The sequence below is a fragment of the Phocoena phocoena genome, chromosome 7 (assembly GCF_963924675.1).
Source record: "Phocoena phocoena chromosome 7, mPhoPho1.1, whole genome shotgun sequence".
Lineage (NCBI taxonomy): Eukaryota > Metazoa > Chordata > Mammalia > Artiodactyla > Phocoenidae > Phocoena > Phocoena phocoena.
Window position 1 is genome coordinate 106,543,194 of NC_089225.1, and position 27,240 is coordinate 106,570,433.

The 27,240-nt window shown below is 39.0% G+C and overlaps 1 protein-coding gene across 1 annotated transcript in view; it reads left to right on the plus strand.

Moving 5' to 3' along the window:
- The first annotated feature begins 1,221 nt into the window (after positions 1–1,221).
- CAB39 (calcium binding protein 39) overlaps positions 1,222–27,240 on the plus strand; it is a 47,505-nt gene continuing 21,486 nt past the window's right edge. The window contains exons 1-2 of the mRNA XM_065880503.1: positions 1,222–1,335; positions 26,315–26,479. Coding sequence (XP_065736575.1) covers positions 1,222–1,335; positions 26,315–26,479 — 279 coding nt within the window. The remainder of the gene's footprint in view (positions 1,336–26,314; positions 26,480–27,240) is intronic.

Here is a 27,240-nt window from a genome sequence, read left to right on the forward strand (position 1 = left end):
CAGAGGTGGGCAGTGGGTGCCAGGGATGGTTAAATATAGGAGTTTGGAACTCACAGTTTGAAAATCACTCATCTAAGTGATCTATAAGGTTCTTCGGAAAAGTGTTGTCTTTTGGTATCTTATATGAGATTGTTTAATGCCTGTGAGAGTAAATTATTTTAGTTTATTTAATGAAAGAAATTGTAACTTCTGACATGTTCCCAAGTTACTTTCATTGCTTATCTTGTTAACTTTGTTTTTTCATGGTGACTTTTTGGAATAGTTGATGTCCTCCTTTTGCATGATGTAATATTGTGGTTTATGTGGTTGAAATGTTGTTTTCTGCTACCTGCAAAATTTTAAGAACTTCCAGAAGTTCATTGTCCCCAGAATTTGTGCAGTGAGTTCCTTCATGGGATATAGTCATATCCAGGCAGAAAAAGTACACGTTGAAACCGTCACTTAAAGAATTTGAGGATCTGATGGGAGATTTGTCCAAGGCTCTGTCCAAGGTTCTCTCCAGCCCTGAGACCATAGGATTGACTGAAGAGGAGGAAGGGTGTACCCACAGGATGCTGAGGAAGCAGCATCAGCATGAACACTGGAAAAGGCGCATCTGGAGAGACCTAGAGAGTGGGTCTGTTGCTAGTGCTTTTTGGCTAAGCTCCTTGCCTAACTTTTTACCTCAGTTTCCTCAACTGTGAAATAGAGAGATCTATTAATTGGAGGTATAGTGTGGTGATTAAGGACGCTTTGGATCAAGACAGACCTGAGCTGGTTTTACCCCTTAGTACCTTGAGGCAGTTTCTTAACGTCATTCAACTCATTCAGCGTTGCCTGTAAATGGGAGTAGAATTAATGTCCTCGGGGAATTGTTTGAAAAGATCCCATAGATGATGGATTCAATTGCTTAATAGGGGGCCTGGCAGTGCTAGTTACCCTCCATCGTCAGCACCATCATGTTCCTCCTCAAATGGGTGGTTAGGAGAGCAGGGATTAAAAAGGTATTTTGGAAAGTACGAAGTGTTCTGTAATTTTATTATCATTTCTTATATATTTGTGGGTTTCCTAGTAACTGATTTTGAAAGCGATATAAAGTAACTTTCTCAAACACTGTTTTTCTTCTCAGATTAGGGTTTAGAAAGTATGTCTTCTATCCACCTCACTTTTTCTCACTTGTACCATGTGCTGTGTCCCCAGGTGAAGCAGGCAGAGCGCAGTGAGGCGCCGGTCGCTGCCGCCATGCCGTTCCCATTTGGAAAATCTCACAAATCTCCTGCAGACATCGTGAAGAACCTGAAGGAGAGCATGGCCGTGCTGGAAAAGCAAGACATCTCTGACAAAAAAGCGGAAAAGGTATGTATTTGGCTTTATTTTATATTTTTAATCTTTTGATTAGGAGCAAATGTAAGACAAGTTATGAAGTGATTTCTAAAAATCAGTAAATCCCAATTTGGGTTTATTTGGGGTTTTTAAAATTTAGTCCTAAAGTGGCATTTGCTGGTGCTTAAACACCACGTGTTTTCTCCTGTACTGCCATCTAACAAATACATTTTTGACTTTTTTCTCAGTTTTTCATTTGAGGTTTTCAATTCTATTTAAATTTCGGGTTCTTTTTTTCATTGTTGATGTAGTTTATCTCATTTCTGAAATCAGTGTTTCCACTGGTAGTCCTCTTAGGGAGATAACCTCTCCTGATTTTCTTTTTGTGTTCTCTGTATCCATGACAAGTATCTTCTTCTACCCAGTCACCACAGTCCAAACCCTGACTTTCATACCAATCTGTCCCCCCCCCAAAAAAATCATCTTTCAATAAATAGTATGAACCCCTACTTCCTAAGGGGTTTATGAATTGATCCCGACTTCCATTCCTACTTCACGAAAATCCTCATGACCTTTTTTATGGACCTTAGCAGTAGCCTCTTTAGGGCTCTTTCTGAAATATCTCCCCTGCTTTAAACCTTCAGTTCAGCCTTCTCACATAGCACACGAGACCCTTTGTGACCTGGCCTGTGCTTCTCTAGGTGAATTTCAACCCCTTTCTCCCTTTTTCTGTATGCTCTAACAATCTCAGCTTGTCTCTGTTCATTGAAAGCAATTAATAGCAAACAATTAGCCATACTGTCTTTGTCTTGTTTTCACCCCTGCACCATTTTCCCCTCAGCCCCCATTCATTTTTCAGAACCACCCAATTCATTTCTTTTTCCTGTATGGCTTCCCAGAATATTCCGTCTCCCGGCCTTACCCTTACACTCTAAAATGAATCTACCATTTGGCCACCTCCTTTGGAAATGGCAGGAGTGCTGCCATCTTCAACATGAATTTATTTGTGTCATATTTTTTCTTCCTTACTAGACCTTGAGCTCTTTGACCCATGTGTCATTTCTGGCCCACCTGTGCCCTCCACAGTACCTGTCTCCCATGGGCTGGATGCCTGATGATTCACTGGATGAGTGTTTTGATTGGAACAGGATTTTCCATCCTATCTTTTATTTTAGCAGGTTGTTTTTTGTTTTGAGTTGACACTTAAACTGCTTAATTTCTACCATCTTTTTAAGTCTAAGACTGTGGTTTACCTGTATTCTTATAAAGAAAGGAATTTCGCACTCGTGGGATTAAGATTTGTAATTATAGGCTATTTAGTTGTATCTTTCTGTCATTGGAAGCAATCTACAATTAGTGAAATTTTCTATAATTCAATTTTACTTTAGATCTTCCATGGAAATTCTAGACAGTTTCTTGCGTACCTTAGTAAGAGATGTAGATAAATGTTAATAATATGATGAAACTAACTTCTTTTAAAGATGGCTGTTATGTTATTTTGGTTGCAGTATATGAAGAAAATCTGACCTCATACAGATGCATAATTGGAAAAGAGAGGAGTATTTTAATAGCCTTTCAGATAATTTTGAATATTTTTTGATACTACAGCAAAATTCAACAGTTGATAGTTTCTTGGTTGTAATAGACTCAAACTGTATAAATGAACTTTTCGTACTCAGTACTTTGAAAAGGTCCTTTATCCATGCATGACTTTGTAACATGCACTGGTCATTTAGAAAATATTGGATCACTGAGTTACATACATCTTCCAAACGTTGACACATTATTCAATATCAAAAATTCACATTTTAAAATAGCACCGCTATGATCTCATCAGAAAAGTATAAATTTTGGAAAGTGGTCAAACTTACTTATGTTGTATTCAAATTTCAAAATTCAAATCTGGCAACAAATACTGTTCGTTGGTTGTTTTCCTTAAGGAGACAAGTTCACTTTATTTTTGAGAAAATGTCTGCCAGATATACAAGCCGGAATAATTTGTTAGTTTTTCTTTCAAGGAAAAGTGATGTTCCATAAAGAAAATAGTTTGTTCAGCTCATAGCTCAAACATTATCATACAAGTACTTTTCTTCAAGACAAGCAGTCTTCAGTAAGGGGCAGAAGGTGCTTTATGTGTACTTCCTATTTATCACACCAAGTGTTATAAAGTTGTATGTATCCTCAGGTCAAAATTTAATAAAATGAATTTTTTTCCTGCTTTCTCATGACACTCTTAAGTGAAACAGTTTTTTGAAGCTGAGTGCGTGATGATGAAAACTACAACGATAACTACTACAGTTTGTTGTCACTGCCTTGACTCAGGCTAGAGGTCAGCACCATCAGTGCAAATGGCAACGGTGGAAAAAGGCAAATTATGTGTTTACATTGATATGAAAGCAGTTTTGACCTCATGGACCCCTTGAAAGGGTCTCAGGGAACCTTTTTTGGTAACACAGAGGTTGAGAATTCTTGCTCTAAACCTAAGCAAGAATAGACCTCCTGCTAAATAAAGCAAAGAAAATTAGTTAAATTTATGAAAAATAAATTTTATTTCAAAGGAAGGGGACAACTCTGAAGATTGAGGAGCAATCAATGCAAATTACTTATCCTGAAATAGATTAGAAATAGGGAGGAAAACCCTGAACTTTCTGATTTCACTGTCTTATCAAGATTCAGAAGGAAATAGCACTAATGCAAGTGGTGAAGAGGGAATGAGACCTGAAAACAATGGAGAGATGAAAATATAACCTCTAAATTAAAAACCACAAAAAGCAACTTCGACATCATACTTAAGACTGAAAACTTGAATGTAGTCCCATTAAAACCAGGGTGCTTGCTATGACTTTTTATCTAGAGTTGTTCTGGATATTCTAGGCAACGCATAAAGAAACAGTTTAGAAATAAAAAACACAGCTATTTAAAATAAAGAGGGGAAATTACAATGTTGAGATATTCATATATCTTTACAAAACACAAGAGAATCAGTGTGAAAATGAGAGTTCACTAGGGCAGCTAAATACAAAATGCATAGCTTCCCTAAATACCATCAAAACGATCTAGAAATTGTAATTTTTTTAAAAAGTATTTTATTTACAGTAGCAACAACAAAAAAATAAGGTGTCTGGGAATACTTTCATCAGGAAGTATGCAGAACCTATATGAAGAGAACTATAAAACCTTATTCAGAGGTCCAAAAGAATACTTGGTCCATGTTATTGGATGGAATATAGTTAAGATGCCATTTCTTATCAAATTAATTTTTAAGCTTAAAGCAGTTCCATTCACATCACAGCAGGATCTTTTTGTACCTTGACAAAAAATGATTCTGAAGTTGTGGAAGAGTTAATAAAGTAGCTACAAAGTTGTGCTGGAATTTAAGGAATATGAATTCTACTTTGTTTTGAAGCAAAACACACATTTCACACATCCACTCACAGTCTTTCCAATCATGGTTAATGATACGCCATCCTTCTACTTGTTCAGGCCAAAAGTCTTGAGTCACCCATGACTCCTTTCACACTTCCCAGATCCAATTCATGAGCAAATACATCCACTTTATTGCGGGGGGGAAGGGGGGTGTTAAAAAGCCAGACTCTAATGACCACTTCACCCCGTTTTCTTAGTCACCACCTGGGTCTGAGCTACCATTATCTTTGCTCCGGATTACTGTAGTATTCTTCTAACTGGTCTCCCTTGCCTTTCCACAACCATAGTGATTCTTTCAAAACATGAGTCAAATAATATTTCCCTTAGAGTAAAAGTCAGAATCCTTACAAGGGCTGAACTAAGTTCTACAGGTCAAATCCTGCCTATGCCTGTTTTTGTAAGGCTCATGAGCTAAGAATGGTTTTTACATTTCTAAAGGGTTGGTTTAAAAAGCAAAGAAGATTATGCAACAGAGACTTTATGTGGCCTATAAAGCTTAAAATATTTCCTGTCTGGTGCTTTTACCAAAAAATAAATGCCCACCCTTGCCTTGGTCAGTCAGGCCCGTGACCTCAATGGTCCCTTCTCCTAGTATTCCCCCCACATTGGCTTGCTTTTCCTTGTGTACTTCGGTCACACTCCTGCCTTACGGCTTTTGCATTGGGCTGTCCCCTTTACCTAGAATGTTCTTTCTCCAACTCTCTGCTTGGCTAACTCCCTTATTGCCTTCAAGTCTTTGCTTAAATGTCACTTTTCACCCAACCCCCTATGTAAAATGCAGCCTAGTCCCTGGCATTCCTGTTCCCCCGGTCTTGCTCTGGTTTTCTGTGTATCACTTAACACTTTCAATATACTTAATGATTTTTTTTTGTTGTTTTTACTAGTTCTTCCCTCTGTTAGAACATAAGCCTTCCAAAGACAGCTCAATAATTATTTTTTATTTATTGATAATGGAATACAGAGTTAACATAGTTCTGTCAAGGTAACTCTTCTAAACTCTTAATTTCTACTGAATAGGATAAAACATGTATTACTGAGAATGTTGTAATAATTTGTATGTTGAGTTTATGACCAATAAGAGAGGGTATCCCAGCCAGATATCTTCTGAGCTTTATGATGGTGACCAAGTATCACATTCCCTTGTAGTGCTACCACCCACAGAAATAGTGAGATAAATGACCCTTCTCAAGAGATCTACCCTGTTGGTCCTAGTATCTTCCATATAGTTTTGTGTTTATTAATTATCTTCCCCTGTAATTCAGGATGCTTAGTGGACACTTTTCCTGATTGGATGAATAATTATACCCAGTGGATCTGATTAGTGGATAACTCTGAGCACCTAGGCAGGGTTTTGGTGATCTGTTGCAGGATACTGTCCCCAACTTTAAACTTTTAATAACATTTATTGTCACTGATTTATCTGAGGAGAATTAAAAGGTTTAATTAGCAGAGCTTGTGAATGATAAAAATTGGAGAAGGATAGGAAACTCTATAGGTGACTAAATCAGGCACCAAAGAAGGGTCAATTAGCTGGGGGTAGTGGGGCAGGAGTTGGAGGAAGGACATGATTGTAACTGATAAAATGCAGTACAGATAAAAGTATAGCTCTGTACTAGGGTCTAAACAGATGAGATACCAAAGGAGAAAATACAACATAATTACTAAAAATATTTGATTAAACCAAAAGAAGGCCGAAAAAGAGGGGAAAATGGCTTTAAGGAACAGATGGAACAAATGGAAAACAAATAGCAAGATGATAAACTCAAATGTACCATATCAATAATCACATTAAGTATAGATGGTCTGAACACCCCAATTAAAAGGCAGAGATTGTCAGGTTTTGGTTTTATTTTTTGCTCTGGCTTTTATTTAACTAATTTCTGCTTTGATCTTTATTTATATCCTTTCTCCTTACTTTATAATTTGCTCTCCTTTTTCTACTTCCTTAAGGTAGAAGCTGAGACCTTTCTTCTTTTCTATCATATGCATTTAGTGCTATAAAATTTCTGAGTAATGCTTTAGCAACATCTCACTCAAGAAAAAAATAGATAACCTTAATAGCCCTGTATCTATTAAAAATTCAAAATTTAGTTAATAATCTTCCCATAAAGAAAAATCTAGGCACAGATGGCTTCACTAGAGATTTCTACCAAACATTTAAGGGAAATATAACACAATTTCTACACAAACTTTTCCAGAAAATTTATGAGGAATAGTTCTTAACTCATTCTATGAGTCCACGATTGTCCTGATACCCAAATCAAAGACATTACAAGAAAACGACAGAATAATATCCCTCATGAATACAGACGCAAAAATTCTAAACCAAATTTTAGCATTCCTGATAAAAACTCTGCAAACTAGGATAGAAGAGAACTTCCTTGACCTAGTAAAGGGCATCTATAAAAACCCTATGGGTAGAGAATGGACTTGAGGACAGCGGGAGTGGGAAGGGTAAGCTGGGATGAAGTGAGAGAGTGGCATGGACATACATACACTACCAAATGTAAAATAGCTAGTGGGAAGTAGGTGCATAGCACAGGGAGTTCAGCTCTGGGCTTTGTGACCACCTAGAGGGATGGGATAGGGAGGGTGGGAGGGAGGCGCAAGATGGAGGTGATATGGGGATATATGTATATGTATAGCTAATTCACTTGTTATAAAGCAGAAACTAACACACCATTGTAAAGCAATTATACTCCAATAAAGATGTTAAAAAAATCCTATGGGTAGCATTATATGTAATGGTGAAAGGCTCATTTATCTCTAAGATCACTAATAAGACAGGGATGTCCACTTTCACCTCTTCTATTCAACTTTGTACTTGTAGATTGCAGACTATGCAGTCAGGCAAGAAAAAGAAATAAAAGGCATGGAAAGAAAGAAGTAAAAACCTGTATTGATGACATGATCACCTACTCAGAAATGAAGGAATCTACAAAAACCGTAGTTGAGTTACTGTATGAGTTTAGCAAGGTTACAGGTTATAATATTGATATACAAAGAACAATTGTATTTCTCTATAGTAGAAATGACAGAACCAAAGTTGAAATTTAAGAGTATCATTTGGAATAGCATCAAAAAATATGAAACACTTAGAGATACTCTGACAAAAGAAATGAAAGACCTGCACACTAAAAACTACAAAATATTGCTAAGAGAATGAAAGACCTTAGTAAGCGAGAGATACACCTTATTCATGGGTTGGAAGACTCAATATTGTTAAAATGTCAGTTCCCTCCCAAATGATTTATAACTTCATGGTAATCCCAGTGGACTTTTTAATAGAAATTGACAAGTTGGTTCTAAAATATATATGGAAATGCAAAAGACCTAGAATAAAACAGCTTGGAACAAAAAGTTGGAGGGTTCACACCATCTGATTTCAAGAATTATAAAGCTGGAGTAATCAAAGCAGTGTGATATCAACATAAAGACATATTAGATAGACAAATAGATCAGTAGAACAAAATAGAGAATCCAGAAAGAAACCTACACATGTATGGACAATTTTTGACAAAGGTGAGAATGCAATTCAGTGGAGAAAGGACAGTAGTTTCAACAATTGGTGCTGAAACAATTTGATAGCCACGTGCAAAAAATATGTTGGACCCATGCCTCATACCATATACAAAAATTGATTCCAAATGGATCACACAACTAAATGTAAAACCTAAAATTATAAAGCTTATAGAGAACAGGAGAAAAATCTTCATGACGTTGGGATAGGCAAAGAATTCTTAGATATGACACCAAAAGCATACTCAATAAAAGAAAAAAATAATAAGTTGGAATTCACCAACACTAAAACCTTCAACTCTTCAGAAGACACTGTTGAAAGCATGAAAAGACAAGTCACAGACTGAGGAAAATTTTTGCAAAGCATATATTTGATAAAAGGTTACATCGAGAATATGTGAAGAAATCTCAAAAGGAAAACAAACAATCCAGTAAAAAAAAAAATGGATTAAGTATATTGTTCACCAAAGCTGATACACAGATTTCAGATAAGCACTTGAAAAGATATTAATCTTAGGAAATTGCAAAGTAAAGCTATGATGAGATACCACTTCACACCTATCAGTATGGCTAAAATTGAAAATACTGGCTACATCAAATGCTGGTGGTTATGCAGACCAACTGGAACTGCTGGTGGGAATGTAAGATAATACAACCACTTTGGAACAAAGTTTGGCCGTTTCCTGAAAAGCTAAACTTACATCTAGCCATTTCACTCCTAGGTATTTACCCAAGAGAACAAGAAATATATGTCCATACAAAGACTTCTACATAAATGTTCATAGCAACTTTATTTGCCCAGGTCTGTGAATAAACCTGTTGTGGCACATCCATAGAATAGAATACTACTCAGCAATAAAAAGGAATGAACTATTGCTGTACACAACAATATGAATGAATCTCAAAATAATTGTGTTGAGTGAAAGAAGCCAGACTATAAAGAGTACATAATGTATGATTCTGTTTATACAAAACTCTGTGAATAGCCATAATGACAGAAAACAGATCAGTGATTGCTTTGGGGTTGGCAGGGATGTATGTGGAGGGTTAGAGTGGGGTTGGTGGTATGAGGGGATTACAGTGGAATCATGGTGGTGATGGGCATGTTCACTGTCTCGAAGGCTTCAGAGGTGTGTACAAAAGACCAGAGTTATCAAATTGTACTCTTTTAAATATGTGTGCTTTGTTGTATGTTAATTATAACTCAATGAAGAGAGTAAAAGACTATCCGTGTACCAACTGAGATATAGATGGCTTAGAAACCACAGATGTTTGCCCTGAGAATAAATAGATCATGTAATAAAGCACCTAAAAAAGACTATTGAAAACCTAGGTTGCAATAATAGAAAAACACTAAATTCAAAATGATCATCTGCTTTGTGTAGATAATAAGTCCATATTTGAGGATGTAGAGAAACCAGAGTGTATTGAGAGGGGAGTGACCAGGTTAGTACAGAATTCAAAGTTCTGCCATGAGAAACAGTTGAATGAACTGGAGGTGTGATGTAGAGAAAGAATAAAATTTGAGCCCTAGAGCTCTCAGTAAAATGTTTTTAGGGGATCATCTAATATCAGATAAGGGAAGCTTCCAGACAGTGACAGGAGATAGAATTAAGGCCCCGTGAGTGGAGGAAAAACAGGGAGTCCAATTTCATCCTGATATTAGGGAAAATAATAAGTAGAAGTTGGCTTCCATGGGAGATCGCAAGGTTCCTGTTTCTGGATGTGTATTGGTGTGGGCTAGGTGGTCACTTAGGTCTTTTAGAAGGAATTCAAGCTTTGTACGATTGACACATTGTTATATCCAACGCCATATTTTGCAAGGTGGCTTTGTAGAGAATAGGCCTCCGTCTTATTTTGAGGTAGAATTATTTGTTGTTATTATTCTCACGATCCACATGAAGAAAGCTCTTGTTTCCTAGAACACCTGTTATATTAGAATCAGAGGTGGTATTCACTCCTAGCTCTGCCAAACCCATGGTAAAATTTTGTCTGTTTTTGCTTTATTCATTATATCCATGGGCATTTTCTCACTCATTTCTTGTGATCTTGTAGACAAAATGATAAATATAACGTTCGAGTGTTTCTTTCTTTGTAGTGTGTTGATGTTTTTACTTGTTCTGTATGGTAGGTACACGGTTGCCATATTAAGACTTGTCTATAATACAAATAGATTACTCCCTTAGGAACTGTGCCATACCTTTTAAAGAGAATTTGAAAACTACTTTCCTTATACTTTTAGAAAGCACGGTTTATCTTACCATCCCTATTTTTAGGTAATTGGGGCATGGGCGTGGGGTGGAGTGGAATTTGTTCTTTCATTGCTGACAGCCCCATAGATCTGCATACATAATGACTGGTTACACACTCTGCCCACTGCATGCTATGTAAAGAAGGTATAGCTGCCTTGCTCAGCTTATCCTTGGTTCCCTTCATCACTGTGAATGCATGTGTTCACAGTGTTGAATAGCTATATTCACTCATTTCATGAGAGCAGTAAGTTTGCTGGCATATTTAAGAGGGGGGAAGGGAATAGCCTTTTCATAGCATAGCCATTTAACAGTGACTCATAGTTACTAAACTTGTTTAGAGTAATCTTTGACACCAGAAGGTTATTAATAGGTTTTTTTTTTAGTCCATGATCTTTCAGCTTAGTATACTCAGACATTTTCTTCAGTGGAGAGACACATAAGTGTGTAGGATTTTTTTTTAATTTAGAAATTAATATGATAATAGAATTGGTCTCATTATTAAGTATTTGGCACCAGCAATATTTCTCAGTTTACTTTTAGATTCCATCTCACATCCTTTATCTTAATTTACTTTAAGAACTTCCTTTTTTTAATGAGATCATCTAATCCCTCTTTGAGAATGAATTAATATTTAAGGCAGTAAAATAGATTGATATATATTTAGAGGACTTTGTTTAAAATGATTCTTTTGCTAAAGAGTGGGTATAGTGGGATAGGGAGGGTGGGAGGAGGGAGATGAAAGAGGGGAGAGATATGGGAACATATGTATATGTATAACTGATTCACTTTGTTATAAAGCAGAAATTAACACACCATTGTAAAGCAATTATACTCCAATAAAGATGTAAAAAAAAAAAGTGGGTATAAAGAAACTCAAAAAAAGAGAAGAATATATGACAAAATAATAAATGATTTAAGCCCCCTCCTCCTCAAAAAATCTGGGTTCTTTGAGGCATTTCTCAATAATAATAACTAGTTACGTGTAAATTATACATGTAAATTATAAGTTACGTGTAAATTATACACTTGATTGTGTAAACTAATAGGGAACAGAAGCAAGGAAAATTCTGCTTAATCATTTCAAAATTGTTTCTAAAAAAGATGACTATAAAGAATGATTTGCATTTGAATTATGTTTCCTTATGCTGAGCTCCATTCTTACAGTAGTTAGCAGGACAGTTTTTTTTGCAAAAGATAACAATAAGAGTAATTACTGTCATCACTTCCATTGTCATCTTTTGCAGAAGATTCCCAACTTGATTGAATCCATAGACATTTTAGTGCCCTTATATATATATGGGCAGATAGATGGACACGTGGATCAAGTTTTGTCCCTGTTCTTAAGGAGTTTATAAGCTAGTAGAGGAAATAGGTATGTAAAACAATATAGTGTAGAGATACTTGGAGGTATGAGTGAAATTCTATGGGAACCAAGAGGATAAAGCAGTTACTACCTCTGTCAGAGACGGGTACATTAGATAGCATTAGGTGACATTTGAAGTGGTTTAAAGGTGTTTGGCAGGCAGAGAGTGAGAGGGAACAGAATGTGAAACAGACTAAAGCATGGCATATCCAGAAAACAGTGACAAGTTTAGGGTGACTATAGGAGTTACTAGAGGAGAATGGTAGGAAGTGAAGCTAGAGATGTAGATTGTAGTAGATTGAAAAGTGCCTTATTTACCACCTAAAGATAGACTGAGGGAGCTGAAGAAATCTGCAGTTGTTGTTGTTGTCCTGCTTTGTTTTAAATCTTTATCGTTAGATAATTTTTAATTCACAGGAAGGTGCAAAAAAGTATACAGGGCGATCCCATGTACCTTACACCCAGTTTCCCGCAATGTTAACATTTTACATAACTATATACAGTATCAAGACCAGGAAGTTGACGTTGGTGTAGTCCACAGGCCTTATTCACATTTCACCAGCTTTACGGTTTTGTGAGTGTATGTGTGTAGCTCTGTGCAGTTTTATCACACGTGTAACCACTACCACAATCAAGATGCAGAGCTCTTCTATAACCGCAAGGCCCCCTCCTGCTATCCCATTATAGCCACATCCATCTCCTCTCCCCCATCTCTAACCCTTGCTGGCAACCACTAATCTGTTCTCCCAACCTATAATTTTGTTATTTCAAGAATGTTTTGTAAATAGAATCCTATAGTATGTAACATTTTGAGATTGGCTTTTTTGCCCATTCACCTTAATTCCCCATATATCTGTGCAAGTAGTTGTGAATATCAATAATTACTTTTGATTGCTGAGTAGTATTCCATTCCATGAATGTACCATAGTGTGTACATAGGGTAAATGTTTAACCATTCACCCTTTGAAGGACATCTAGAGTGTTTCCAGTTTGGGCTATTACAAATAAAGCTACTATGAACATTTTCATACAGGTTTTGTGTGAGCATACGTTTTCCTTTCTGTAGGATAAATGCCCAAGAGTACAATTCTTGGGTAAGATCATGTTTAGTTTTTTTTTTTTTTGCAGTACGCAGGCCTGTCACTGCTGTGGCCTCTCCCGCTGCGGAGCACAGGCTCTGGACGCACAGGCTCAGCGGCCATGGCTCACGGGCCCATCCTCCCGGACCGGGGCATGAACCCGTGTCCCCTGCATCAGCAGGCGGACTCTCAACCACTGCACCACCAGGGAAACCCCATGTTTAGTTTTATAAGAAACCCACCAACCTCTTTCCCATTACATTCCCACTAGTAATGTTTCAAAGTCAGAAATGGGGTGAGATTGGAAGTGTTGTAAAGATAGACATAATGGCAAAAGATTAACTTGATAAGAGGACTCTGATGACAAGGAAAGCTTAAGGGTAAGGAGGAGAAGCAAGACGTGAGACTAGATTTCTGAGGGAGGATTGAAAGGATTTGATGGGTGTCCACATTTAACTTCAGGTTCACATATCCTTTGGCCTTTCCTTCTACCCACCAGATATTTTTCAGAGCATGAGTGAATAAACTGTGGCCCAGGTCAGCCCATTACTTGATTTTGTAAATAAAGTTCTGTTGGAACACAGCCATACCCATTCATTGACACATGGTCTGTGGCTGTTTTCCTGCTGCAGTGGCAGAGTTGAGTAGTTGTGACAAAAACCGTATGACCCACAAAAAGAGAGCTACCTACATATCTAAAGAAACTTGATAAGATACTTCTTTTAAAATTTTATTTATTTATTTTTGACTGCGTTGCGTCTTGGTTGCAGCGTGCGGGCTTCTCATTGCAGTGGCTTCTCTTGTTGGGGAGCACAGGCTCTAGGCTCACAGGCTTCAGTAGATGTGGCATGTGGGCTCTAGAGCGCAGGCTCAGTAGTTGTGGTGCACGGGCTTAGTTGCTCTGCGGCATGTGGGATCTTCCCGGACCAGGGCTTGAACCCATATCCCATGCACTGGCAAGTGGGTTCTTAACCACTGCACCACCAGAGAAGTCCTGATAAGATACTCTTGATGAGATAGATTATAACAGGATTCTTATTTCATTAGAAATCGGGGGTGTGGTGTGCAAGGCAAGTGTTGTTCTGTGTTTGTTTTGCCTTGTTTTTTAAGGGTTTTTTTTTTTTACCCATTTTTAAAAATTGAAGTATAGTTAATTTACAATGTTGTGTTAGTTTCAGGTGTACAACAAAGTGATTCAGAAATATATATGTGTGTGTATATTCTTTTTCAGATTCTTTTCCATTATAGGTTATTACAAGGTATTGAACATAGTTCCCTGTAGTGTACAGTAGATCCTTGTTATTTATCTGTTTTATATATAGTAGTGTGTACGTGTTAATCCCAAACTCCCAACTTATTGCTCTTCCGTTCCCCACACTGTCCCCTTTGGTGACCATTAAATTTGTTTTCTGTGTCCGTGAGTCTGTTTCTGTTTTGTAAATAAGTTCATTTATATCATTTTTTTAGATTCCACATAGAAGTGACATCGTATGATATTTGTCTTTCTCTGTCTTACTTCACTTAGTATGATAATCTCTAGGTCCATCCATGTTGCTGCAAATGGCATTATTTCATTCTTTTTTATGGCTGAGTAATATTCTTGTTTTGCTTTTAAACTTAATGTTCCACAAACGTGCAAAGGGTGCTCTGGAGAAGCAGGCAGGCCATGGTTTCAGGTGTTCTTTCTCCCTTTATCCACTTTTTCAATTTTACCTTATCCTTATTTGTATATTAGGGTTCTACACAAGATCTTTACTTTGAAAAATGATGGCAGCAGGATTAGGAAGTGTGATTATCAGTGGCCCCCAAAAGCACTTAAAAACCACTGATTTCGATGACCTCTAACATCTCTTCAACACTTAAGATATTGTGATTCCATACTGAGGCATCCCTTCAGACTTAACATATTCAACTCAAAAATTCATTTTCTCTGCCCCAGAATTGGTCTCTCTCTTCCTGACTGACTGGTTTAAGAAATATTGCCTTTCTGGCTCAAAACCTTAGAGTCATCAGATTCTTTCTCTTTACTTAAGTATCTTTTTGACGAAGTCCTGTTCGTTTGAAACCATTACGTGAGGGGAGAGGAGGCCGAAATTTGCAGCTTCTCCCTCTTTCCCTTTTTGTAAGCACTCTGTAGGTAATGTGGGAACGTGGTGTGTGGGTGCATATGTGTGTGCAAGAGATCTATGCTTCCTTCATTAAGCCTGATAGTCTTAATTGATTTCTATCTATATGAAGTGTTATGTTTTAGTAATATGTTCATTCCAAAACTTCAGAAAATTCAACAGAGTATAAAAGGCAAAATAAAGCTCATCCTAATTCCACTCCCACATGAAATGACTACTGTTAAGATAATGGGATATCCTCGCAGATTCTCATGCATATTCTAGCTCTCTCCCTCTCTTTCTGGGGCCGGTAAGTTACTAAACACGAGGTCATGCTATTCTAGGTCCTGGTTTGTTTTTTAATTTTTTAAAAAAATTTTATTTTATTTATTTATTTTTGGCTGCGTTGTGTCTTCGTTGCTGCGTGTGGCTTTCTCTAGTTGTGGCGAGCGGGGGCTACTCTTTGTTGCGGTGTGCGGGCTTCTCATTGCGGTGGCTTCTCTTATTGCAGAGCTCTGGCTCTAGGCACGCGGGCTCAGTAGTTGTGGTGCACAGGCTTAGTTGCTCTGCAGCATGTGGGACCTTCCTGGACCAGGGATCGCACCCGTGTCCCCTACATTGGCAGGTGGATTCCTAACCACTGTGCCACCAGCAAAGTCCCTGTTTTTTAATTTTAATGTTAACATCTTTGCATGTCAGTATAGATCTACTTAATTGTTTTTAAAGCTTGCCATAATCTTCCATTTTATGGGTACACCATGAGTTAACCAGTTCAGTGGGATAACTTTTAGTTCTGATCCTTTGCTATTGTAAATGACACTGCTTGTACTTAACATCTTTGTGTAATTATGTTTCCCCAGGGTAAATTCCCTAAACGTATAATGGGTGATTCAGAGGGACTGTACCTTTTAAGGCTTTTTGATACATTTTGCTAAATTGCCCTCCAATAAAGTTGTACGAATATATTTTTCCACTACCAGTATATCTTCTAGAAGTCTTTGCCTCTAATAGGAGGGGAAAAGTGTTTCATCATTTTAAGTTAATATTACGATAAAGTAGAATATTTTCTTTTAAGGTTATTAGCCTTTTAATTTCTCAATTAGCCATATCTATACTTTAAGCGTTTTACTCTTGCTGTGTTTAAGTTGCTTTATATATTGGTAAGTTGGGCTTAACAAGTAACTTTATCTGTTAAAAATTGGGAGCCAAGGGGAGGGCAGACCCAGTGTTGTACTCCAGCAGATAAACCCTGTACCTCCATCTGTGATTAGACACCTCCCACCGTAAGGCCAGTTTGGGATCTACTGAGTAGTTGGGCCTTGTTGGGTCCAGAAGACGTGTGGGTGATAAGGGCCATGAGCACTTCAGGGATGTGGTCTGGAAGCATTAGCGGGTGAGTGAGTAGCTCCTCTGGTCTTCTAAAAATGTGTTTTTGTATCACTACTTGGTATCTCAGTGGTTGCCACTGATGACGGTAAAATGGTACAGGGATGGTTACTGTGGAAACATTGGGTTTAAGGCAAGAGATTTAGTATGAAATCTGAATTCTTGGAAGTCTTGAAATAGGCCACTTGTACAAATGTTTGGCTTGCTAGTTGCTTTTTTTCCACCTCGTTGTATTTTTTTAAAGAGAAAACAGGCAGTGGGAAGTCTCACAGCCTTACTTCTAATTGGGGATATCATTATGGGCACGATGCTTAAAATTTTGAGGTAGTTACTTGTCTCCTCACCCTGGGAGGGGAAGAAGTATAGTTCTGATATTGTTACTAGTGAGGTGAGAGTAGTAGGTGTGAACTTTGGAATATTGGTTACTGCTTAAGTAGATCCTGTACCTTAAATTGTTTAATTTTTAAGTATTTTTAAAAGATCCTAAGTAGAAATAAAGTCGTTATCAACTGTTTGTGGAAGTCAGTGAGGCTTCATGGTACAAGATTAGTATGCCTGCCCCGCACCCTACCCCGGCCTTGACTCTGAGAAGCTCTGCCAAGCCTCAGACTCTTTCCTCCATGACTCTGCTCATCTGGGTGTCCCCAGACTCCCACTATATATGTGGCTGCTTTGTAGAATCATACAGGGTAAACCACTTCTCAGAAGCCGCAAGAAAACAATCAGGAACTTAAAATTCTGTGTCTCTCACCTAGACGAGTCAGCAGTGTGTGAGTTAGTGAGGCACAGTTCACATCATTTTCCAGTCAAGTGAATGGGCTTATCGTGAGGGGGGTGCTTCTCTCACATGTTTCTCTTCATCACCATGTATTTATTAAAACAGTTGGCTACTGTTAGTAGACTGTACCCATGAAACATAATATAAGGCTTACTGGCCACATAAGTGTAGCATCTGTGTCTCAGAACACCATGTTCTACTGACAAAATGTCCTAGACAATTCAGTTATTTAACAAAATCATGAAGTCAGACCGTGTGTAAATCACTGTCTCAGTCACATTGGAGGGAGGAGGGTGTAAAGAAGTGTAAGCAAGCCCTTTCCAAAGCCCTTGAATGTATGTTAGGGAAATGAGAGGTGCAGATGAGCACTGCAAGGCCAGGGGCTGAGACAAGGTAGCAGCTGCTGTGGCATCAGGAGGAGAATGGCAGGAGGGGGGAATGGGCTGTGAGAGGGGAGAGGAGTAGGGTGAGCATTTGGGGTCACTTGAGAAGAGACAAAGCCTCCAGGGCGAGAGAGTGAGAGTAGATGAGGGGGCAGAAGACAATTGGGAGAACCTTTATTTGGAATTTGAGATCTTAAGAAATGGAATAGATCCCACCAGGCGTCGGGCCCAGCAACCTTGCATGAGGCCACACAACTGGCAAAATTGCAAGGGGGGACTTGAGGCAAGGCCAGCCTCCTTTTCATGTAGGGGCCCTTTCCCCAGCACACATATATAGAGCCATCAGCCTGGGGATTACGGAAGGCTGCCTCTTACCTGTGAAGTAGAAGCAAAATAAGAGGATTGATTAGCTTTTAAGACTGATAAAATGATTGCAAAAGAGTACCCTTCACCCTGCTTCCCCAGATGTTAACATTTTATGTAGCCACGGTGCAATGATCAAATCAGGAAGCTAACATTGATACAATACTGTTGACTAATCCACAGACCTTTTTCAAATTTCCACAGTGTCTGCTAATGTCCTTTTTCTGGACCAAGATGCAGTTCAGGATCACACATTGCTTTTAGCTGTAACATCTACTTACTCTCCTTTAATCAGGAACAGTTTCTTTGTCTTTGACATCATGACCTTGACACTTTGGAAAAATACTGGCCACTTACTTTGTAGAATGTTCCTTAATTTGGGTTTGGCTGATGTTTCCTCATGATTCAATGCAGGTGATGCCTTTTTGGCAAGAAAGACCACAGAAGTGATGCCATGCCCTTTGCAGCGGGTCCTTTCAGGAGGCACACGAGGCCAGTAGTCTCAGTACCATTCATGATGATCACATGGTTAAGTGGTGTCTCTGTGTAAAAGTACTATTTTTCCTTTGTCATTTAGTAAGTCTCTTAGGGGAGTGAGCATCTTTGTTTAAAATTTCCCCAGGTGATTCTGGTGTATCTCCAGGGTCGAGACAGAGGATGGCAGAAATACATCAAGATGGATCAAAGAAGTCAAAGATGTTTTCACTAGGAAGTCTTATTTCCAAATGGGGGAGGTGAAGCTAGATGTTCAGATACGGAACAGAGAAAGAGAACTAAGTTCTGTTGTGGAAAGTGAAGCAGTTTTGAAGTATTTGCTGCTGGGAGTAACTGGTTGAAAAATCATTCCAGTTTGAAGGAATGTTTCTGGCTGGAGTGAAAGCAGTTGAACAGCATGAATTTTAGGGAACCAGGTGTGCACAGGTTCCATCACCTTCTCTACCCTGGGGGCTGAAGTAGAGAAAGTTTTCAGTAAAGGACACCCCACATTGTTTAGGGGAGCAGGAGACCTGGAGCTGTGAGCACGGGCAGCCCTGAAACTTTGTCTTAACAGGACAGGTCACGCGGTCCTTAGGGAGCCCGGTGGATTAGGTGTCATGATCTCAGCAGCTTGACCATGGCACAGTGTGTGAGGAGCTGTGTGAACAGCTTACTTAGTAGGTGTGAGGAGACAAGCAGGGGGGTGGCAGATAAGGAGGATGTGGCCAGAGAGGCAGAGAACGTGCTGACATAATGCAGGCTGGCCGGAGAGGGGGGACTGGGCAGGGTCACTAATGTGAATGCTGATGAAGGGGACCAAGTGAAATCTAAACAAGAACAGCCAAGTTTATTTACTCTGTATGTGGCGTCTTCATTCAGCACATTCTTGCTGCATCGCCTTTTCTGGTGAATCACTTAATTTCATAAGCATTTCTGATCATCTTTTAGTAATATTTGGTCATGTTTATTTCTTTTTCAAGCTTTTTAAAAATCAACTTGTAATTGTGTTCAACTTGTAATGGGGAACAGAACTCACACAAATGGTTGAAATATATATAAAATTAGAAGTTGTCAATTGGAATATGAACTTGATTGCTCTCATGTATCAGGACTGTTAGTAAACAATAAAGTTGATTAATTTTAGTTTTTCTTTTATATCATGCTGCTGATTATCCTGTGTCGATGGTAACTAACCATGGAAATACCCAGGTTTGGAAGTCACTTGTCCCCAGTGCCATTCTCTACTTCTCAGTAGTTTGAGTAGCCTTTTACCTGTTAAGCCCAATTCTAGCCTTTAGCTTTCTATCTGGCAGTGTTTGTGGCACTGGTTTTCAAGGCGTGGTTGGTCGGCCTATTTACGTGTGTAGACCTATACACAATACTTAGTTATTTGTTAGAAATCTTAAAAATTTAGGGGTGATGTGGGGGGAGGAGTGAAAGGAGGGAAACAGAAGCAGAAATTAGATAAGCCAATTGCTACCAACTTAGTAAACACTTTGATCTATTTCTCTCATTCCCTTTGTCATTTTGCTCTTAAAAAATTAAAATATGAACTGTAAAACATTCAAAAAAATCTGAAATACAGAAAGTGCAGAGTGAAAGTATTCTTCTTGCCCCTCCCCTTGCCCTGAGCATATTATACTCAGTTTGGTGTGTATCCTTCCAGACTGTTTTCTCTGAGGAAACAGGGAGTTAGGTTCCTTGCTCACCACTGAAACTGTCAGGTAGATTCCCTCAACTTTTCTTGGTGAGGTGTTGCAGAGTGTCCTTCCTTCAGGTCCCTGGATCTGCACTACTTTTTTAGAGGAATTCCTTGACTTTGTGGTGTGAGAACATCACATTTCCCTACATCCAGTGTTCATCTGGATTTTGTATCCCAGTGATCACGTATACTCATGTTCAGCCACTCGTCGAGCATGAATGGAGCACCTGCACGCACTGGGCTACTAATGGAGCAGAAGGAAACAGACATTCATTAGAAATACAAGGAAAAGCAGAGTTATATACAGCTGTGAGAAACACTGTGAAGCAGTACCAGGTAGTAGGAGAATGTATGATAGAATTGACTTGGAAAGACTTCTCTGAGGAGGTGATCGTTGAACTGAGCAGTGAAGGAAGAGCGGGAGTTGGCCGGGAGGTGGGGCGGAATATGAGCACGAAGAGCATTGTGGGCATAGGCACCCACATGTGCAGGGGCCCGAAAGGAGCCCAGTGTGACCAGAGCATTGGTGTATAGATAGTGGGGGAGGAATTGCAGTGCAGGGTGAGGTCAGAGAGGTAGGGTCAGACCATGCAGGGTTTTATGGGCCATGTTAAAAGGGAATTTTCTCCATCCTAAGAGCAATCGGTAATTGAAGCATTTTAAACACAAAGATTTAAGCATTTTAAGACAAAGGATTTAAGCACAAATCTTAATCACATTTGTGTTATGAAAAGATCATTCTAATTGTGATGTGGAAAATGGACTGTAGGGAATTCAAGGAAACCAGTCAGTAGGCTCCTTAGTCATCCAGACAAGAGTTATGGGGACTTGGGTGGTGATGGTGGAATATAAATGGATGGATTTTGGAGACTTGGTGATGGATTAGATATCGGGGCAGGGTGAGGAAGAGGGAAGAGTCGAGGATGAATCCTAAGTTTCTGACACGTTAAAAGCATCAGTAGTGGCATCTCATTCCCAGAAATAGGGAACAAGGGAAGAACATAGGCTTTGGGGCAAGAGCATGAGTTCTGTTCTAGATGCATTAGGTTTGAGGTACCTTGAGACATCCAAGTAGAGACACTTCTAGCAGGTTGCTTAATATACTAGTAAGAGAACAGGATTAGAGATAGGAATCTGTGAGGCATCTGCATTGAGGTGTTCATTAAAGTTGTGTGTGTGGATGAGGTCACCTAGGGAGAGATGATAGAATGAGAAGAGGGCCCTGTACTCTGCCTGGAGGAATTCCCAATATTTAAATGGCCCACTCCAGGAGGATGAGCCAAAAAGGAGACAGAGGAGCAACCAGGGAGACAGGAAGAAAAAAAGTAGGGTGTTGGTAAGTCACAGAGGACAGGGAGGAGCGGTTTTAAAAGCAGAGCGTAGCCAACTTCAAATGCTGCCGAGAGCTCACGCGTGATGAAGGCTAGAAATTGTCTTTAATGGCAGGCAGGTCATTGGTGGCTGTCTGAAAGCTATAAAGTACTGGCTGTAGAAGCCTCACGGGATTGGGCTGAAGAGTGAATAGGAAAGAGATGTGGGCAGTAACAGACACAGGGAGGTGTTCTGAGAGGCTTAATTATGGCTGGCAGTAGCTGGGAGGGGGTTATGGAGTCAAAGGAGAGCTTGTTTAGTTTTGTTAGTGGGAATCTAATAGATCATATTTAAAATTGAGTTTGGAGGAATCAGGTAAGAGGGGAGTCGACTATATGAGGAGATAAGGTAACAGGATGAGATCCTGAGAAGGCAAGAGATGAGTGGAATCCAGAAGCAAGGAGGGTTAATATAGGTAGGTGAGTATAATGGTTAGCAGAGGAGAGAATTCGGTGGTGTTTTCCTCCCCGCTCATAATGTAGGTGACAGTGTCATCTGCTGAAAGGGAAGAAGAGGGCTTTATGTTTGAATCCAGGGTGCCTTTCTTCTTAGAAGCACCATAAGTAGCTTTCTATTTCCTTGCTTCTCTCCTCCATTTTTTAAAAACAGCTTTTTTGAGATACAGCTGGCATATCATAGTTCACCCATCTAAAGTGTACAATTCAGTAGTTCGTAATTTATTCACCGATAATGTGCAACCACAAACAACACAATCAATTTTTAAAATTCCATCTCCTCAAAAAGAAACCCCATACTTTAGCTATCACTTCCCTTCCCCCCAACATAGTGAGCATTTTGATCTTCATCTTTTGTTCATAGTGAGCACTTCTTCATCCTTTACTATCAGAAAGCATAGAGTATGGTCTGATCTCAGATTTTCAAAGCAGAGTATAAACTGAGACACATGAAGGGTTATTAAGAACCTCAAAACTTTGATCTAGTCAGAGAAGCAGACAGGGCTAAGGTCTATGACGTAGTAGGGTTACTGAGTAAATTCAGCAGATAATATATTCAGAAAACCTACTAAATGTCAGATACTTCCCTGTCAAAGAGAATCATCTCAAGAATAGAGATTAATAAAATGAAATTGTAAAGGCAACACATGTAATTAGATTATAAGAGAACATTTACCGTTGATAAATGGTTTTTATCTCCTGGTCCAGAAAAAGTAGATTCTGGGGTACTTACAATTTATATATGGGATGACAACAAACTGCTGTCAGAAATCTAAGACATTAACAGAATAGGGTAGTGACAGCAGACTCAGAGAGGTAAAGGGTCTGCTTACATTGACACTGAATAAGGTTTCATAATGGGATTATTAGGAAGATACTTTGTAAGCATTTAGAAAGGAAAGCAGTAGTCAGTAGAAATCAGCATAGACTTAAGTAAAACGGTCGTACCAAATTAACTTTATTTCATTTCCTTATATTCAGGAAATGTGGAGGAAATAGTATATTCTTATTTTATCAGAGTATTTAACAAAAAGCCTTTCGAATATCATTTGGAAATAAGTGTATATGTAAGTGGCTGAGCAGCCATGCCCAAAGATTATTTATAGATCATTACTGAAAAGAGCATGATGATTCAAAGGCATAATGTTAGGCTCCATTCAGTTACTTCCTTTTCGGCATTTTGGTTAATGATTGAGGCCATGCGAGGCATACCTATCTATCAGATTTCAGATGATACAAATATGGGTACAATAGCTGGCATTTTGGATGTCCTTCAGAATTCAGAAATACCTCCACAGTGTTGAATGATGGGCTATTAATGAGATTAAATTAAATAGTGAGAAGAGTTAAAGCCATCATTGCAGTGTTTATTCCGAAGATCTGGCTTTGAATGAATTATATGATATAATTGCAAAAATTCTTAAAGGTAGCCCTGAGCTACATTAAATTTGCAACATTTGCAGGGAAATGGTGGTCCGGTGTCCTGTGCATCATTCCATCTGGATAGAGTTCAAACATTAATCCTGTCTTTCTTAGGAGTATAGTTAAAGTAGCTGAGAGGAGGTTTTTCTGGAGAAGACTATTTAGGGAAGACAGGCAAGCTGTTTTCAATGAGGAGCCTTTATGTGGAAGAGAAGTTAAGATACTACCTTATCTGCAGTGCAGACCCAGGACCAGCCGACACTATAGTGAGGCAATGTTCGTTTCACTATGAAATTTTGTAACAGCTGTCTGATTCTGAAGTCTGCTAATCCTGCATTACTGGACACTGGAAATATTTAAGGTGAAGCAATGTGGTCATTTGGTAAGAAGATTTAGAAGGTTGTAGAAGGGAATACCGTGGACCTAGATGATTCTTTAGGTACCATTAAAGGCTGATGTCCTCTGAATCTGTGCTAAGTAATCTTCCTGAAGTAATTTCTGGTCATAAATATTTCCGTTTATTTAGCTTTTTACAGCCTTTATGTTTTTCACACATCTTTAGTATTCTACTTTGTTGGCTTATTAGCTATAACTCTTTTGGTTTTTTTAGTGGTTCTTTTAGGACTTACAGTGTATGCCTTTTGTGGTTTGTCTTCAAGAAATATATTATACTGCTTCATGTATAAAAACCTTAACACTGCCCCCCCTTGGAGCTATTGTTGCCACATATTCTTGTTCTACATATGGCATAACCCCAAAATACAGTTATTTATGCTTTAAACAGACAGTTGTCTTTTAGAGACTTTTTTTTAATAATGGAAAAATCGTTTCCATTTATCCACATTTCTGTCTCCGGTGCTCTTCATTCTTTTCTGTATACACAGATTTTCATCTTGAATCTCCTCCTGTAGGACTTCATTAAACGTTTCCTATAGTGCAGGTCTGCTGGTGACAAAATCTTCCAGCTTTTCTGTGTCTTAAAAATTCTTATTTCACCTTCATTTTTGTATAATATTTTTACTAGGTATAGAATTCTACAATGGCAGTTTAGTTTTGTTTTTCCCCCAGAATTTTAATGATGTTCCTCCACTATCTTTTGACTTGCATCATTTCTGTCAAGAAGTCTGTTATTTTTTGATTCTTTGTCTGTAATGTTTTTCCCCCCACTGGTTGCTTTTAGGATTTTCTCTTCACTGAATTTAAGCAATTTGATTATTCTATGGCTTGGCATAGTTTTCTTCCTGTTTCTTGTGCTTGGGATTTTTTTTGAACTTCCTGGCTCCATGGGATTACAGTTTTCATCAAATTTGGAAAATTTTCAGCTATTATGTCTTCACATATTTTGTCTGTCCTTCCCCCTCCTTTGGGGACTGCAGTTACACATGTATCAGACTGCTTACAGTCATCCTGTAGCTCACTGCTGTGCTGTCTTTTTTCTCCCTCTCTTTGTGTTTCATTTTGAATAGCTTTCATTGCTCTGTCATCATATTTACTAACCATTTCTTCTGCACTGTCTGCTCTGCTATTGATCCCATCCAGTGTAATTTTTATTTCAGAAATTTTAGTTTTTTTTTTTAAGTGTTTGATTTTGGTGGGGTTTTTTTTACGTCTTCCATACCTTTACTTAACATGCTCGTTTTTTCCCTGAATGTACTGACTGTAGTTATAGTAACTTTTAATGTCCTTGTTTGATTTCTACCATCTGCCACTACCACTACCACTTTGCAGGGCTGTTACTGTTGACTGTTTTTCCTCCTCATTATTGGTTGTATTTTCCAGTTTTGATTCTTTCCAGGCTTGCTTTTAAGCTTTTTGGAGAGCAGAGTTTAGTCCAGGGCTAATTTTTTATAACAGCAGAGACAAAACCCTTTGAGAGCTCTGCTTTATGCCTGTGAATATGAGGTTTTCCATCAGGTTGATGGGAGCCTTGCGTGAGCTCCATGGCTCTGTTCCCTGGCCTTGGGTACTTACTCGCATGCATGTGCTTACCAGTACTCAGAGTAGCAAGTGAGTCTTTGCAGGTCTCTAACACTCTCTTCAGCGTAGCTGTCTCCTCTCTGGTACTTGGCCCTGCGGATGTTCCAAGTCTCCTTGGCCTCCATAGATTACCAGCTCTGTCTCCTCACGTGGAGTTTGCCTGTTCTGCCTGGCTTCCCTCTCCCTGTGACGCGGCCTGGAAATTTTCTCGGGGCAGGCAGTAAGCTGGGGCAATTGTGAAGTTCGTTTCGTCTGTTTCCCTTCTCTCAGGAATCACTCTCCTGTGCTGCCTGAAGTTCAGTGTTTAAAATTCATTGTTTCAAATATTTCCCTCCAGTTTTTGGTCTTTTTCATGGGGGAAGGTAAATCTGACCCTTGTTTTTCATCCTGCCAGAAGTGGAAGTTTTTAGTGACTTTTTATTTATTGCCAGTATTTTAGCTTTGCATTCAAAGCCTCTTTCAGCTTCATTTCTTCTGTCACTCCCTTATTCCCTCCACACCTTTTCTCTGACAGGCCCTGTGCTGCTTCCTCTCCCTCATCCCCAGTTCATGCCATTCGTTCCCCTCAGTCTCCTTCTCCCCAGCCAGTTCTTGCTTGTCAGTGTCTCTCCATTCTCATGGTCAGCTCAGGTGCCTCTTGCATGTTGTTTCCCTCCCATTTGAGCAGAACTGAACTTTTTCTCCCTGTTCTGTTTCTACTACAACAACATTGTTTTCAGCGTTCAAGTATACAGGTTGTGAATCTGCTGGCCTTCCCTGTCGAGCACATATGTCAGTCCCCACCTGTGCACACACATGCAGTTTTTGACCCCTGAGGGCCAGGATGGGCCTTGCCCACCTTTGTGTCTTGTACAGGGGTCTGGGGGTATGTAATATATAGAGAAGGTATTTAGCAAGTGTAGGTATGTTATATATGTTTGTGAAAATGAATTTTCTCCTCTCCCCCAAAATCAGGCTACAGAAGAAGTTTCCAAAAATCTGGTTGCCATGAAAGAAATTCTGTATGGCACAAATGAAAAAGAGCCACAGACAGAAGCGGTGGCACAGCTCGCTCAAGAACTGTATAATAGTGGACTCCTTAGCACCCTAGTAGCTGATTTACAGCTCATTGACTTTGAGGTAAGAAATCAGTTTTTTATTTTTCAAAAACACTAACTATTCGTAGTCATTTTCCATATGTTCTCTCCTCTGAAACATTTTAAGGTTCCTGTTGGGCTCTTGGCTCAGGGGTACTGACCTGTAAGCATACCCGGGCTGCCTGTCTAATTAGCGGGGCCAACTCAGGAACTCAAGGGTATCTCGGACTTAGGCCAGGTTTTTTCCCCCTCTTTCACGACATCATATATGAAGTTTTTTAGGTATTTGTTATGCCCTTTCATTTAGGCTATATTTAATAAACAGCTGCTGGTTTACATAATTCACTGGTTCTTGGCTCTCAAGGAAAAAACAATCTAAAGAAGACCATAGAGTGTTAGAATTTTTGAGGTAGGTGAGATCTTAGAGAACATCTAGGTTTTGTTTGTTTGTTTGTTTTTAACCTGCTGAGAACTCACTACAGTCGAGATTATATGTGTTTTGTTTGCTTGGCACTGCTTTTAAACATTTAAATGAGGATAACATTAAAACAGCAGGAGATTTTATACACAACTTTGAATTTCTGGCTTCCCTTGGAAAATTTGGCAACATTGGGCCTTGTAGTCTTGTGTGGTCCCTCAGCCCATGACGTTGGCATCCACACTTGGGTGTGCCACAGAAGGCACAGCTTGCTTTTTCTACCTCGGCCTGCTGCGCTCATTTGCATTTCCTGCTCGTCCCTGGTAGGCGTTTGAGATTGGTGCCCAGGCTTATACAGCCAGATCATCCCATGTTGGATATTTACT